Source organism: Vicugna pacos, chromosome 18, assembly GCF_048564905.1.
Source record: "Vicugna pacos chromosome 18, VicPac4, whole genome shotgun sequence".
Lineage (NCBI taxonomy): Eukaryota > Metazoa > Chordata > Mammalia > Artiodactyla > Camelidae > Vicugna > Vicugna pacos.
In genome coordinates, this window is record NC_133004.1 from 41,053,619 (window position 1) to 41,069,271 (window position 15,653).

Here is a 15,653-nt window from a genome sequence, read left to right on the forward strand (position 1 = left end):
AAGGGAACTGAAAAAAATCAGACGCTAAAACTGCAAGTGCATCGAAGCCTGGGATGTACTTGGTGCAAGAACAAAGGGCCTTCCTGGTAGCTCGGGAGGTCCACGTTTCCTTATGGCATAACACAGGGGACTCAAGCTTCAAGTCTGAATTTACCTTTCCCTGTCCTGAGAAGAATTATATTGTTTGGCTGCTTTAGGAAGCAGAGAGGTAGAATAACTTTCAAAGAAAATAGTGAAAACATACAAAACTTTTTCATCCTAAAGAGTTCAAGGAATGGGAAAAACCATTCTTGAAAACCTCCTTTTTAAACAAAGGAGGTGTCAATCTACTTCTCAGATTTGCATAGTAGTTTCTCTCTTTTCAGTCTTTCACACTCACTTATTTCAATTCTTTCAGCACTCTGGGAAGGGAGTGGGATGGGGGCCCGGGATGCGGCGGAGGAAAGCATCAATGCCTTACTATGAAACAGAAACTGAGGCCAGAAAGGGTGAACTCTTTCACCCACGAGGTCCAGAGAGCTAAGGGGTGGCGGAGCCATAAACAAACTCCAGATCTCACCAGCCAGTGCCGCCTTGGGCTGTTTCTAAATCATTAAGTCCTTCATTTATTTCATATATCCCACGATGTCGGATGAACACATGTCTGGATATCTGTGGTCTCCTTCAACCCAGACGGGCTTCCTGGAGGAAGCCGACTGTCGGGAGGCCGGCGACGGTGCTAGCCAAGGCCTCCGTCGCGATGGTCGGGCGTCACGTGCCCGGGGGCAGCCCAGGGGCACCCTGGGGACACGCCATCCCCCAGCCCACAGTAAGCCGTGTCACGTGAGGAACCGGGCTCACGGGTCACGTGCCAGGGGGGTGTCGGGGGCGGCGGGCGTCCGGGCCGCGCCCTCGGGACACACGGGGAGCGCGCCAGGCCGTGCGGGTCGGAGCGGGCAGGAGCCGCGGAGGGGGGCGGCGGCGGCGGCGGCGGCGGGGGCGGAGGGGGCGGCCCCGCGGCCCCGCGTCCGCGTCACGTGGTGCGAGGCGGGCAGCCATCTTGCTACAAACACAAACAGAGAGGAGCGGCCGCCGCGGGAGCGCCAGCGCCCCCTCCCCCGCCGCCGCCGCCCCCCGGCCTGCCGCGCGTCGCCAACGCCCCGGGACCGGAGCCTCGCGCCGCCCGCCCGCCGCGGTAAGCGCCCGGCGGCCCCGCGGACCCCGGCCCGCGGCCGGGCCCAGGCCAGGCCCGCCCCCGACGCCGAGGCGGCCGCGCCGAGCCTGCGAGAGCCAGAGCGGGAGCGCGGGCCGCCGGCACGGACCCTCCCCCGTCTCCTCCCGAGGCCGCCGCCCCCGCCGCTCGGTGCGCCCGCCCTCCGGCCCTCCCCGCCGGGTCCTCCCCCCGCGCGGGCCGGGTCCCCGCGCCGCCCCGAGGGAGGCCGGCCCCTTCCAGGGGGCCGGCCGCCCGCGCGTCCCACGCCCCACGCCCCTGGCGCCCCCTCCCTGAAGGGCACACTGTCCTCCCCGGCCGGCCCGCCTCCTTCCCACTGCCTTGCTCCTAACGGCCGCCCTGCGGCCCCTCAGAAGCCCGGCCGGGGCTCCCCACCTCCCCGCTCCCGCGTCCTCCGCGCGGGGGCCCCCGACCCTAATGCCCGGCGCTCCCCGGAGATTTCCCTCAGCGTTCCTCCGGGTTCTCATCGGAATTAGCTGGGCCCTGCGGGTCTTAAAGCCCAAGCGTTCCGTGACTGGCTAACGTGGAAGCCTTTCCCCTTAACCAAAGCACCTCGTCTGGGTCTTCGCCTCAATTTCCTTTCAGCGAGCGACAGTAGTGCTTGGTCATTGGGGTCTCCTTCCTCCGGGTTCCTCGGCCGTATGAAACACCCTTCCCAGCCCATCTCCCCTGAGCAGCACCTCCCTGGCCACGACCCCGCATTCTTTGCTTCCCCCTCCACCGCCCCCCCCCCCCCGTTAACCTTAAAGAGAGCCTCACCTCGCACGTCTTCCTCAGTCATTACCAGTATTAAGTTTCCAGGTCTGGTTTGAAGATACGGCCCAGCCTTGGGAGATGCTCAACTAGCACTTGTTGGCGGGCCCTTTCCTCCACCACCCCAGTCTCACTCCCTCTTCTCATTGCTGCTTTTCCAAAGATCAGCCTCCACAACCTCTCCTCCTCCCGAGAGCTGATGTGCGGTTGCAGTTTGGCCCCCACCCCTTGGCTTCGCACCTGAAACACCATGAGTACTAACAGGCTGGTCACAGTGTGAGAGTTTGCTCTGTGGCTCCTTCATCTGTATTGTTTCCTGTGCAGTCCCAGGCCACCCGCCCTCATTCCAGCCTCAGTTTACCTCCTAGATGGTAGGTCTGTCATGTCATTGGGCAGGGTTGAAGCAGATCTGGGCTTTGTGTTGCTGCCATAACCTGGGGACTAGGGGGCTCGAGGGTCCCATTTGGTGATTACAGTCAAGTGAGTTGTGTTCTTACACTCATGGCCTGGCTTTTTTGGCCAGTGGATGTGGCAGTATTGTGTGTAGTTTGATGGCTTTAAGGACCCCGGTTTGCCCTGGGTTTTACGTCTGTAGTTGGCAGCTTGGGATAGAAAAAAACAGCCCCACTTTAGAGCAGAAGAGGTGGCTCTGGGAAGGATTTTTTAAAATTTCTAACAAAAAATTTGTAACGAGATGAAAAGTGGTTTAAAATTCACAAAGTGTGCTTGCGAGTTTGGGGTGGTTCCTGCTGCATGTGTGCCCTTTCTCCAGTCTGGGGTAGGGTCTCAGGGACGTCCGGGCTCCTATTAGGGTAGCTTCAGCCTCCCTTCCTTGTTTTTCTTGGCCAGAGCCCAAGACTGGGCAAGTGGGCAGACGGGATCAAATGAGGTAAAGTGTGAAAGTGCTTTGAAAACGTTAACTACTAGACATGCCACAGGGCGTTGTCGTGATGGCTCAGAGGGCAGAGCTGGGATGGCTGACCAGCCAGGAAGAACATGGGCTTGTACCTCTTTTTAAGCCTCAGAGTTCTCATCAGACCACGCATGGAGTCTCTTTCCATCCTGAGAAAGGGAGGAGTCACCACCACCAGGCTTGGGGCTGGGCGGTTGCTCAAATGTTGGAGAATTTGGGACTCCACTTCTGTTAATAGTGGTGCCTTCTTGTGCCAAGGCACATTGCTCTGGATTAGGGCTAATTTTAGGGGTGATGGAATGAGGAAATAATGTTCTTAACTTAGTGTGTACTGAGACTGTCTAGTCTCTGGATCTTTTTCTTCTCCTGTGAGTTCTGAACCCCAGAGAACACGCTCCCCTCCTGTTCCCTCAAGCTTCCCTCCCTGGGTGTTATGAGCACCCAGGACCAGTGTGTGTCCTCTCCCTTCGACTCCGGCAGGGGGCAGTCTTTTAATAGCAATAATTCAGAATCCTGGGGACTGAGGGTATACTGTGGCTTGAGGAGGAGAAGGCCGGACGGGGCTGGGTAGAGAGGCAGACAGATGCTGAAGGGTGGGGGGGAGCTGGACACCCTGAGACCTGGTAGCCAGGAAGAGATATTGTCCCCAGTCCCCTGCCTGCCACCTCCTGCTCTTTCCTTCACTGGAAAGGGATCCATTCGCTTGGCTTTGAGAGTTTGTGGTAGAGAAACTTAAGACAATTTTTTTTAATCTATTCTTTTCTTGAGGATTTCCCTCCTGGCAGGAACTCAGGTTTCTCTCATGGGACAGTGTAATCAGAGGGTGCTTTCCTTGCTCTTCAGAGGGGAGAATGAGCTGGAGTAAATTTGGTTTCTCTTGTCTTCAGTTCTTCCCCGTAAACAGACAATAGGTGTTACCTCTGCCCGAGGTTTGTGGGAGGGTTTCTCGGCTGCCACTGTTGATAACCTGAGACCATATACTGTGCACTGTGGGATGTTTAACAGCATCCCTGGCCTCTGCACGCTGGATGCCAGTAGCAGTTCTCCACCAAAAGTGCCTCCAGATGTTGCCACACAACCCCTGGGGGTTAGGATTGCCCCGGGTTGAGAACCTCCAGCTTTGAGGAGGCACATGGACAAGACACAGACCTGTGTGGAGCTCTGGAACCGGGCGGTGTGCTGCTCGCAGTCTGAGGAGGGGCCAGGCACCCATCAGCTCCTGTGACCCTGTCCTCCTGGGGCTGGGCCCACCCATACACTTGACCTTTCTCACCAGCTCCTCCTGTGCATCCTTTTGCCTGACTGCCTCTCTCTCGCCTCTGCAGTTTCCCTGCTTCTCACACCGGGAGCCAGCCACTCTTCCTCAGTTTGCTGCTCAGGACGGAAAGGCGCCAGCTGGAAGAGGAAAGCACCCTTTCTGTGCCACTCCCTGGAAGGGTGGGAGGGTGAGTTGTCCCCTTCCTGTACCCTCGCCCCACAGCAGCCTTCCATGCCCACAGGACTCTTGGTCTCGTAGGTCCAGAAGATGAGGCTCTTCTGGGGTGAACTAGAGGAGGCTCAGAACAGCCTCTCCCGAGTTTGTTTGAAGGAACTGGGGTGTTTTTCTTGGAGTGGGGAAGACATAGGTATGCGATAGCTATCCCCACGTTTTTTTTTTCCCCTAAACCTTTTATTTAATGGTGGTAAGATAAGACATGCACCATCTTAACCATTTTTATGGGCACAGTTCTGTGATGTCAGATATGTTCACTTTGTTGTGCAACCGTCCACCCCATCTCCAGAATTTATTCATCTGCCTCATTTAAGCTGAAACTCTATCCATATTAGATGACTCCCCACTCCCCTAGTCCCCCAGCCCTGACACACCATTCTCTCTGTCTCTCCGAAATTGACTCCCTTGGGAATCTCACATACGAGGAATCATCCAGTATTTGTTCTTTTTGTGACTGGCGTGTTTTACTTAGCTAATGTTTTTGAGATTCATTCATTGGCCAGATTATGTCAGGGTTGTAGTGTAGAAAGAATTAACTGTTGTCCTGGGAGGCCTACTTGAATTGAATGCAAAAAAAGAACTTTTCAGCAGGCTTGTCTCTTCCGACGGCTGAGTGTGCCGTGGCGCACTCTGTCTCCAGAAGTGTCCAGCTGGGGCTGCTGTAAAAGAGATGCCTGTGCCAGGGGAGGTCAGCCCTGCTCTAGGTGGTCTCAGAAGCTGCGTTCCACTAGGATGCTGGGATCCTGGGAGTGGGTCCTGTGTCTGTCATGGAGTTTGCTTTGTCTTCTGGTCTGTAGCTATAGGGTAAAGCCTCTTTCCTTTGGCCCTTGTGGTAGAAACCCTTCTTCCTCCTTCCTTCCCAGAGTTGTGGAGCCTTGGAGTTGATGGGAACTGTGGAGGAACCCCGGTCCAGCCACACCCCCAGCCACTGAGGGAAGCCCTCACCCGGCTCCCTGAGAACCTGCCCACCAGCCTCTGCTGGGAACCACCAGGGATGAGCCACCTCCTGAGAGCCTCCTCTGCTGTTCCTTAGCCGGACAGGTCGCTGCCGCCGCGGCTGCTTGTGTCAGCCTCAGTAACTGACCTTGTTTCTACTTTATGGTGAGAGAGCCTGCTTCCTAGGTTGTATCGTAGTAACACTGTGCCCTTTTTGGCTCTTTGTACTTATAATCGAGCTCTCCCTGATCCCAGGGAAAGGGGCTGGGTGTTGATTCCTGTTTGATAAATGGGCCCTGGGCACACTGGCTGGACTTGCCTGCCTGCAGCCTTCAGCGTGTGCCCCTTCTCTGGCCTTGGCATAGGCCCCTTGCTCCCCTTTACCGGGTTTCTTCCCGAACCGAGTCCCTGGGTTCTAGCCACCAAGCAGCCAAACCTGAGTTTTTTCAGGAGAGGTAATTCTGCTTCTAGATCAATTTCTAATCCACTTCATAACTAGCCTTTTCTTGCTCTGGAGTATTTGTGGCCCTAGTGAGTTTTTTGCTTGCTTGTTTGTGTGTGTTTTGTCTTTGTCCTAAATATCTACTGAATGCTGGGCCACTTGGTGAGGGTGCTGAGCTGTGGAGAGGTGCCTGGCGCTCTCTGCCACACCTCCAGCACCTCAGCCAGGCTTTGCTGAGTGGACTGACTACTCATGAGGCCTGATATGTGGAGGGCATAGGTGAGGAGGAGCAGGGCCCGTAGTCCCCTGTGCTATAACCAGCAGCCTCTAGGCAGCTGTGGGTCTTCCTGTTAGGCAGGGTAGAGGAGGGCTGGAGGCAGGGAGGTCTGTCTGACCATTAATTTAACCCCATTTTCTTCCCTTCATCTCTCGTTAAGGATCTTTCCCAGATGTGAAGGTCCCTCCCTGGGCACCACTCTAGACTAACGTCCAGTTGTTTGGGGACCCTCGTTCACTCCAGCACAGGCCCTTGCCTGGAGAGAGCCCGGCCCTTGCCCTACCTGCTTCCCTGGGCAAGGCTGCCAGGTGAGTCTGGGCCGGAGGGAGGGCAGTCCCCTGCAGAAGCAGGAAGGGGCTCTAGCTGCCTGTTTCCTCCCCTCCCCAGGTCTTCCCACGTGACTCTGGTTAACTCATGGTGTGAGTGGCACGTGGCCGGCTTAGGGGAGTCCTCGTAGAGCCCATTACTGTGCCTGTGTAGGTGGGGACCTATTCCCCATCCTCTTGGCTTCTCCGGGTGTGCTGTCTCCAAGGCCCAGTGTCCCCCACGCCTCCACAGGTGTTTGGAGAGTGAACGCCAGGTACCCCTCCCCTGCACATCTCCTCTGACCTCTCAGATACGCCCAGTTCCACAATGGCAGCAGAGACCCTCAACTTTGGGCCCGAGTGGTGAGTCTGACATGCTTTGGGTGGTGTGGAGAAGCAGGGAAGAATAAGGCTGCTCAGGTTCCTGTCTTTTCGTTTCCTTCTTCCAGGCTGAGGGCCCTCTCTAGTGGTGGCAGTGTAGCCTCCCCACCCCCATCCCCCGCCATGCCCAAATACAAGCTGGCCGACTACCGCTACGGGCGAGAGGAGATGCTGGCTCTCTATGTCAAGGAGAGCAAGGTAGGGGGTGCAGTGTGGCCCGGTTGCCCGGTTGCCCACTTGGTCTCAGCCAGTGGAGAGGTCCCAGGAGCATGTGGTGCCTCCTGCCTGATTGACAGGTCCCCGACGAGCTGCAGGACAAGGAGTTCGCCGCGGTGCTACAGGAGGAGCCTCTGCAGCCCCTGGCACTGGAGCCACTGACGGAGGAGGAGCAGGTGGAGCCAGACACGGGCAGCTGCAGTGCTGGGCACTGTCCTCACCTTGGAAGAGGGGCTGGAGTTGGGAGGGCAGGTGGTGGAGGTAGTGGTTCTGGATGGGGTGGTGGTGGCCGGGGCCGGGTGCCTGGGTCCTCACTCCCACCCCTGGCTCCCTCCTCAGAGAAACTTCTCCCTGTCAGTGAACAGTGTGGCTGTGCTGAGGCTGATGGGGAAGGGGGCCGGCCCCCCCCTTGGTGGCACCTCCCGTGGCAGGGGCAGCACTCGAAGCCGAGGTAGAGCAGGGTGATGACGTGTTCCAGAGCGGGCAGAGGTGGGGCCTGTGGTCTTGAGGATTTGGAGAGATGATCCGGTTGGTTTCCCACGTGTACCTTGTTCCTTCTCCAGGCCGCGGTCGTGGTGACACTTGCTTTTACCAAAGAAGCATTGAAGAAAGCGACGGGACCTTTGGCCGAAACCCCCGGGAGATCCAGCGTAGCCAGAGTTGGGATGACAGGTGCAGGCTGGAAGGAGGTGGCACAGAAAGAGCTGATAGAGGCCCCAGGGTTAGGGCCCAGGGTCTGATGGAGGGAGGCTTGGGTTTTATCATCAGAGGGCACCAGGAGACCCACCAAAAAAGCCCTGGTCAGGGAGCTCTCTCTCCAGCCCTCTGACCCCCTGTGGCCCTGCCCTTTTCCTTCCATTCTGTGAACCCCCTTTGGCTCCCTCCCAAGCCCAGTCCCCACCCCCAACCCAGGGCAAAATGGACAAGGTGAGCAGAGATCCCACAGGTGGGGAGGAAACTGTCCTCTGACCCACACTTTTGTGTCCTGCAGAGGCGAGAGGCGGTTTGAGAAGTCAGCCAGGAGGGATGGAGGTATGGAGAGTGGCAAGGGTGGTGGCCAGGCCCTGGAGGTCATTGAGAGGTTGGGGAGGACTGAAATGGGTGACCCCAGTTGGGGGATGTTTCTTGGGGGAGGTGGTGGGGCAGGAGGGCCCGGAGCTGGGCTTCTCTTTACCGACAAGGTGCGTATAGTAAGATTCTTGCAGGGACTGCGGCTGCCATCCGCTGACTGTGTCTTCCCTACCCCCAAGCACGATCCGGGTTTGAGGAGGGAGGGGCTGGCCCGAGGAAGGAGCATGCCCGCTCAGATAGCGAGAACTGGCGTTCTCTCCGAGAGGAGCAAGAGGAAGAGGAGGAGGGCAGCTGGAGACTTGGGGCAGGACCCCGACGAGATGGCGACCGCTGGCGCTCAGCCAGCCCTGGTGAGACTGGGGCCTGGACGGGCGTGGGGTGGTGGGCGGCGAGAACCTCCCATGAGGGTGGGTGCAGAGAGTTCCAGAGTGGGGCTGGTAGGAGAGCCATCCTGGAAATGCTGGTGGTTCTGGGCAGTGGAGGGGGCCTGGGGTGGGTCGCAGAAGAGCAGATCTGGCTTGACTAGGATACCGATTCTCCACCTTTTCCTGCCCAGATGGCGGCCCCCGCTCTGCTGGCTGGCGGGAACATGGGGACCGGCGTCGCAAGTTTGACTTTGATTTGCGAGGGGATCGAGGAGGGTGTGGTGAAGAGGAGGGGCGGGGTGGGGGAGGCAGCTCTCACCTCCGGAGGTGCCGAGGGGCTGACGGCTTTGATGACGACAAGGATGGGCTCCCAGAGTGGTGCCTGGACGATGAGGATGAAGAAATGGGCACCTTTGATGCCTCCGGGGCCTTCTTGCCTCTCAAGGTATTTGCTAGGAGGCGAGGGGGAGATTTTTCTTAGAGGTTGGTGGGAACCTGCCCTGAGGGGGTCCTCTCACTCCACCCGTTTATCCTTGGCTCCTCATTTCCCAATCCTATCCCCTAACCCATGCAGAAGGGCCCCAAGGAGCCCATTCCCGAGGAGCAGGAGCTCGACTTCCAGGGTCTGGAGGAAGAGGAGGAAGAGCCTTCCGAAGGGCTGGACGAGGAAGGGCCCGAGGCAGGTGAGCCTGCGGCCTTGAGCTGGGTTCGAGGGTGCTGCTTTCTGCCCGCCTTTGGGAGAAGGCTGCTTACACACAGGAGAAAAGCAGGTGCTGACACGGTGTGGGGAGGAACTAGGAAACAGCAGGGCTGTGTTTGAAAAGCTGAGTGTCAGATAAAAATCAAAGCAGGATCAAAATGACCTTTGAAAATCACTCGAGGAATCTGTACGACACGGCATTAAGTCAATGGTGTGGTGGGTACAGCTCTGGATGGTGATGTGGAGGCACGTCCGTTACTGGCAGGGCAGAAGAGGAAGTGTGTGCGGTGGGGTGTGTGGTGTTAGTTCACCAAGTGTTAGTGGACTTGACCAAAGTTACATGGGTGGGCTCAATACCTAGAGGCCCTTCTGGCCACAAATGGAGGGTTTGTGCTAAATCATTTTTAAGGCCTTCCAGCTGTTTGGTTTTGCATTCTAGTAATTATCCTTTCCTTTCAGGAGGGAAGGAACTGACCCCACTGCCTCCTCAAGAGGAGAAGTCCAGCTCCCCATCCCCACTGCCTACCTTGGGCCCACTCTGGGGAGCTCATGGGGAAGGTGATGACGCTGTGGAGAGAGACCTGCCGGCAGCTGAAGGTAGCCAGGGGGTGGGGCCGCCCTTTCCCTGGTGTCTGGGGGTCATGGGGGAAATGCTGCCCTTCTCTGGGGAAAGGAAATGCACTGGAGGTCACGGGGAGGGCAGAGTTAGAGCCCACTTCCATGGTATGAGGGGCATAGGGGACTGTCTCCCCCTTCTCTGGACTCCACCAATGTCACCGTCCTCTCTTCGCTCTGTTTAGGAGATGACATGAGGGGAATGCAGCTGAGTCCTGGGGTGGGCTCACCCCCTGGCCCACCAGGAGATCTGGAAGATGATGAAGGCTTGAAGCACCTGCAGCAGGTGGGGGTGCCTGAGACAGCTTTAGGGACCCTCCCGTATCTGGGAGACAGAGAGCCTTGGTTCCTTTTGTCCTTACCATGGTTCCAAGCTTTTCCCCATCTGTCCCGCTGTGTTCAGGACCTGACCTCTTGACCCCACCCGACCTTAGCCCCAGCCCTGTCCCAGTGTTGATGGGATTGGATAGTTGAGACTTCCCTCTCTCCCTGGGCTCCCAGGAGGCGGAGAAGCTCGTGGCCTCCCTGCAGGACAGCTCTCTGGAGGAGGAGCAGTTCACAGCTGCCATACAGGCCCAGGGCCTGCGCCACTCTGCAGCTGCCACTGCCCTCCCCCTCAGCCACGGCGCAGCCCGGAAGTGGTTCTACAAGGACCCGCAGGGGGAGATCCAAGGTGCCCAAGGGGAATGGGGGACACTGGGGATGCTGCTGAGGCCAAGGGACAGCACCATTCTCATCGAGGGCTTCTCTGGTGCACCTTCCTGACCATGGTCCCCCTTCCCTTGATCCAGGCCCCTTCACGACCCAAGAGATGGCAGAGTGGTTCCAGGCAGGCTACTTCTCCATGGCCCTGCTGGTGAAGCGGGGCTGTGATGAGGGCTTCCAGCCACTGGGTGAGGTGATCAAGATGTGGGGTCGTGTGCCCTTTGCCCCAGGGCCCTCACCACCCCCACTGCTGGTGAGCATTTGCCCCTTAGTGTGGAGCAGGGACGGGAGGCGGGAGCCTCATGGACGGCAGTGGGTGGTGCAGAGCAAGACAAGGTCAAAGCTGCGGGAATGCTCTCACTCACGCAGGGAAACATGGACCAGGAGCGGCTGAAGAAGCAGCAAGAGCTGGCGGCAGCCGCCTTGTACCAGCAGCTGCAACACCAGCAGTTTCTTCAGCTGGTCAGCAGGTATGGGGGGCCTAGCGGGGCTCGAGAGTAGGGCCAGCGCTGGTCCTGTGGCCTGCCCCCTCACGCCTGCCTGCATCTCAGCAGTCGCCAGCTCCCGCAGTGCGCACTCCGGGAAAAGGCAGCTCTGGGGGATGTGCCGCCGCCGCCGCCGCCGCAGCAGCTCGCCGCGTTCCTGCAGCAGCTCCAAGCTCTCAAAGCCCCCAGGTCTGTGGGCTGCTCCACCTCTTGCTTAGCGGTCTTTGCGTGGCTGCACGTGTGAGAGCCCGCCGGCTGTGGGAAGGGGGAGGTGGGGATACGGGCTTTAGGCTGAGCGGCAGTGCTCTGCTCCTCAGGGGTGGGGACCAGAATCTGCTCCCGACGATGAACCGGTCTTTGTCGGTGCCAGACTCGGGCCCTCTCTGGGACATACATACCTCAGCCTCATCACAGTCAGGTGTGTGGCCAGCCAGTTCCCCGCCCTGACCCGTTCTGAGTCCCAGTGTCCCTTCCCCGGGTCTTGAGTAGGTGGGGAGCTGGGGTCTGCGCCTCCCCTTGCCCCCTACAGCCGGGGGATCTGAGCTCTCTCCTGCAGCTGCCTTTACCCCCTGTAGGCGGTGAGGCCAGTCTTTGGGACATACCAATTAACTCTTCGACTCAGGGTCCAATTCTAGAACAACTCCAGCTGCAACATAAAGTGAGTGGGTGCCCTGGGCTGGAATGCTTGGGTGTCGGGGGGCTGGGCCCAGTCTGGGAAGGTATGACCCCTGATCGCCATGGCTCTAGTTCCAGGAACGCAGAGAAGTGGAGCTCAGGGCGAAGCGGGAGGAGGAGGAGCGAAAGCGCCGGGAGGAGAAGCGCCGCCAGCAGCAGCAGCAGCAGGAGGAAGAGGAGCTGTTTCGGCGCAAGCAGGTCAGGGCCCAGCTGAACCCTTAGCCCGCCCAGGCGGGGCGAGGGGCCGGCCGCTGGCCTCACCGCGTCTCTGCTTCAGGTGCGGCAGCAGGAGCTGCTGCTGAAGCTGCTGCAGCAGCAGCAGGCGGTGGCCGCTGTCCCTGTGCCTCCTGCGCCCAGTTCCCCGCCCCCACTGTGGGCCGGCCTGGCCAAGCAGGGACTGTCCATGAAGACGCTGCTGGAGCTGCAGCTGGAGGGGGAGCGGCAGATGCACAAGCAGCCCCCGCCTCGGGAGCCATCTCGGGCCCAGGCCCCCAACCACCGTGTGGTGAGCAGGCCGGGCCCAGTCCCCACTGACCAGCACCCTGGGGCCCTGGGAAACCCCTTCCAGTCCACTCCCAGGGTGACTCCAGGGTGGGCACGCACTGGTCCAGGTGGAACTCTGGAGGCCCTCTCTTCTGTGCAGCCCTCGCCCTGCCCCCCTTTGCCGCCTGAAGGAACCTTCCCACTCAGCATTCTTGAGTGTGTGTGTTCTTTTTTGGGGCCACCTTGACTTCTGCCATCTGTAGCAGCTCGGGGGCCTGGGTGCCGCCCCCCTGAACCAGTGGGTATCTGAGGCTGGGCCGCTGTGGGGCGGGCCCGACAAGAGTGGGGGCAGCAGCAGCCTGGGACTCTGGGAGGACACCCTCAAGAGCAGCGGGAGCCTGGCCCGCAGCCTGGGCCTGAAGAATAGCCGCAGCAGCCCCTCTCTCAGGTGGGTGCCAGGGCCAGCAGGGCCCGGGCCACGGCCCAGGGGGGAAGGATACAGGACACCTGAGTTAATTTCTTGCCTCTCATTCACCCTCATCCCACTCAGTGACTCGTACAGTCACCTGTCAGGTCGGCCTGTGCGCAAAAAGACAGAGGAGGAAGAGAAGCTGTTGAAGCTGCTGCAGGGCATCCCTCGGCCCCAGGATGGCTTCACCCAGTGGTGTGAGCAGATGCTGCACACGCTGAGTACCACAGGCAGCCTGGACGGTAAGGCAGTGCTCCCTGGGAGGCCGGGCCAGGGGTTGCAGACCTGCGTCCGGTGGGTCCTGACAGCTGCCTCCTGTCCCGCAGTTCCCATGGCTGTAGCAATCCTCAAGGAGGTGGAATCCCCCTACGATGTCCACGACTATATCCGTTCCTGCCTGGGGGACACGCTGGAAGCCAAAGAATTTGCCAAACAATTCCTGGAGCGGAGGGCCAAGCAGAAGGCCAGCCAGCAACGGCAGCAGCAGCAGCAGGTGAGGTTTCAGAGCCCTGGCCAGAGGGGGTGAGGGCTCCCAGTGCCCTCCTGACTTGCCCGCTCTCTCTGCTGCCTTGCAGGAGGCTTGGCTGAGCAGCAGCTCCCTGCAGACGGCCTTTCAGACCAACCACAGCACCAAACTCGGCCCTGGGGAGGGCAGCAAGGCCAAGAGGCGGGCACTGATGCTGCACTCGGACCCCAGCATCTTGGGTGAGTTTGGGGGTGGAGCTGGGAAGAATGGTCCTCCCTCAGTGCCTGGCAGGAGCTGGGTTGGAGAGCTCAAACCCAGCTTCCCCTGGCTTCAGGGTACTCCCTGCATGGACCTTCTGGTGAGATCGAGAGCGTGGATGACTACTGACCAGCCCGTCCCACCAGCGCCCCAGGTTATAGGCCGAGGGCAGCGGCAGCAGCTTGGACCTCTGGGTCCCCAGCCTGCAGGCTCCCCACGAGGAGCATAGGAGGAAGCAGGGGCAGGGTCCCCAGCACTTGTTACAAACCACACGATGCACCTTAACTCACCCACCACGAGGCACTTTACAGATTGGGGGAAAGGGTTTTTTTTTTTCTTTCTTTTTTAAAAATTTTAAACAACATTGAAGAAAACATTAGGAGATGAAAAAATTGTTTAAGAACTAGACTCTAAGCACCCCTTTCCCTTTTGGGGATAGTAGGAGTGCAATGGAAGATCCACAGAGGTTTTTTGGGGGTTTTTGTTGGATTTTTTTTTTTGAATTTTTTTTTTTTTAAGAAAAAAAGAAAAACAATGAAAAAAAATTGATTAGGAGACTGAAAGAAAAAACACACTGTTATTTTGGGGCAGTGGGGACACGGGCCCCACAGACCTGTCCTGCCTGGCCCCCGAGGCTGCACTTACCCTCCCCGCCCCACGAGGTGGGCCACTGGGGTAACTGGAAGCTGGGGTGCCAGCAGTTTGCACAGCGAGGCCCCCTCAGCCCCGCCGGCCGGACCCGCTGTGAACGGCTCCCTTGTTGCTGTGACTGTGGCAGAGGTGTCTGGGGTGGGGGCCAAAGTTGCCCCTTGGCTTTGCTGCTTCGGGGAAAGTTGCACAAATGGGCCGGGCCGCCTCAGCGCCCCCGGCTGCCATCCTGCGCCGGCTGACAGGGTGGATGGGAGAGGGCCAGCGGTGCCAACCTCATCTGGCTGTCAGGCCGGCAGAACTTCCACTCTGGCCCTGGTGAGGGTCTTCCCCCACTGCTGCCATTCGGGGGACCGCCTGGGTGTGAAGCTGAAAGCCCCAGCTCCCTGCCTTGCCACATGAATGTATTCTCTGGGCGGTGAGCCCCTGCTGCGCCCCCTGCCTCAACCTTGAGGAGGTGGGGGCGGAGCAGTTCCTCCAGGAGCTGGAGAGAGAGGCACCACTTAATGACTGTTGTTTTTCCTGTGAAGGGGGGCAGAGGAGGGGCCCAGGAGGCTGCGGAAGTGGGCGGCTTGGGGCTTCAGGTTGCAGTACGGGCCTGCTGTTAGAAGGGAGCCCCTCACCTGCAGCTGGCTGTGTGGGATGTGGACCACCCAGCTCTGCCCCGCCCCTCCATTGACCAAATGGGAGAGGAGTAGGTGGCCTCTCCCCTCCCTGCTCCCCTGATGTTTTTAATGTTGGGTAAGGTGGGGGGGGGGTCAAGAATGGGAGTGTCTGTCTCTCCCGGGTCAGGGGGTGGGCTACCCTTTACCACCTTCTTATTCCGATCACCTACCTGGGTTTGTCTCCATTCGTGGTTGTTTTTTTGTTTTTTTTTTCCTTTTTTTTAAATTTTGTTGTATCTTTTTGGTTTCTCATCTAACTTCTCCCATCAACCTCATTGCTCAGAGCGCGGTATTAGGGCAAGATTTCTGCCACTGCCTCCCCTCCATGAATGTATTTATCCTTCCTGCCGTGGGGAAATGGGGAGTGGCCCCAGTTTTCTTTCCCCATCTAGCCCCAGAGAGATGATTTTTTTTTTTTGCACCAAAGTGGCAACTGGGTCAGTGTTGGGGGGTAAAGCTGGCCTCGGGGGTGGAGGGGCCCCCTCCACCTGCTTCTCCCTGGCTTCAACAGTGTTAGCGTCCGTGAAAAGACAATATTCTCTCTAAAGCAATAAGGGGGTGATGGGCCAGGGGGAAATGTCTTGCTGCTGCTGGCCCCCCAGCTCCCCCTTTCCTCAAGCCAGTATTTGGCGGCATTAGAGGTGGGGGGGTACTGTTGTGACTGAATGTAACTGCCCCCACCCCTGCCGCAGCCAATGCAGGGGAGGGGGGATGACACTTCCCTGTCTCTTCCTTCCCCTCCCCCCCCAGCTAAAGAGACTTTGAACTTGGGGGCCCTTGAGCCTGGAGAGGCCTTAACCCTGTAAGGAAGTGTAGGGGGAGCCCTCTCCCACCCCCATCCCCTTCTGAGAGTGGTCAATGTTTACAAGTCCCTGAGCCCCCCAGCCCAGGGACTCAGCCCCCTTGCTGTCCTTCCCTAGCCCATCTTCCTGGGCCCCAGCAGCTCTCCTGCCCTTCCTGGGGTTAGGGTGGGTGCAGGGGTCATTCTGTATCCCGTCGTCTGCCTTGTACCCATAATCTCCCATACCCTGTGTGACTCCCCTCTCTTCTACCCGCCCCTGTAAATACTCCCCTCCTCCCAATAAAACTTGGTGTGTGTTCTCCTCTCTGTCTCTGAGTCTTT

The 15,653-nt window shown here is 58.8% G+C and overlaps 1 protein-coding gene across 8 annotated transcripts; it reads left to right on the plus strand.

Annotated features, from left to right (window-relative positions):
• Positions 1 to 949: 949 nt before the first annotated feature.
• On the plus strand, positions 950 to 15,634 carry GIGYF1 (GRB10 interacting GYF protein 1). Of its 8 annotated transcripts, none has more exons than XM_072943189.1 (28): positions 950 to 1,174; positions 4,202 to 4,321; positions 5,232 to 5,469; positions 6,184 to 6,331; positions 6,411 to 6,691; positions 6,778 to 6,907; positions 7,006 to 7,101; positions 7,265 to 7,376; positions 7,489 to 7,597; positions 7,917 to 7,957; positions 8,176 to 8,346; positions 8,553 to 8,806; positions 8,936 to 9,044; positions 9,521 to 9,658; positions 9,862 to 9,962; positions 10,178 to 10,349; positions 10,468 to 10,634; positions 10,751 to 10,851; positions 10,933 to 11,055; positions 11,184 to 11,284; positions 11,442 to 11,524; positions 11,614 to 11,739; positions 11,819 to 12,046; positions 12,288 to 12,472; positions 12,575 to 12,735; positions 12,820 to 12,986; positions 13,069 to 13,198; positions 13,294 to 15,634. In XM_072943189.1, exons 5-28 carry the CDS (start codon positions 6,657 to 6,659, stop codon positions 13,344 to 13,346), a joined length of 3,093 nt encoding a protein of 1,030 aa, XP_072799290.1. In that variant the 5' UTR covers positions 950 to 1,174; positions 4,202 to 4,321; positions 5,232 to 5,469; positions 6,184 to 6,331; positions 6,411 to 6,656; the 3' UTR covers positions 13,347 to 15,634. The 8 variants fall into 8 exon arrangements, with proteins under 8 accessions (XP_072799290.1, XP_072799294.1, XP_072799293.1 ...); XM_072943193.1 differs by having other exon boundaries at positions 12,291 to 12,472; XM_072943192.1 differs by having other exon boundaries at positions 10,936 to 11,055.
• The last annotated feature ends 19 nt before the right edge of the window (positions 15,635 to 15,653 follow it).

Coding starts and splice junctions, on each gene's coding strand:
- GIGYF1 (XM_072943189.1), top strand. CDS start 6,657: ATGGCAGCAGAGACCCTCAACTTTGGGCCCGAGTG. Junction 7,958..8,175: donor GTCAGCCAGGAGGGATGGAG/GTATGGAGAGTG, acceptor CCTACCCCCAAG/CACGATCCGGGTTTGAGGAG. Junction 10,350..10,467: donor CCCGCAGGGGGAGATCCAAG/GTGCCCAAGGGG, acceptor CCCTTGATCCAG/GCCCCTTCACGACCCAAGAG.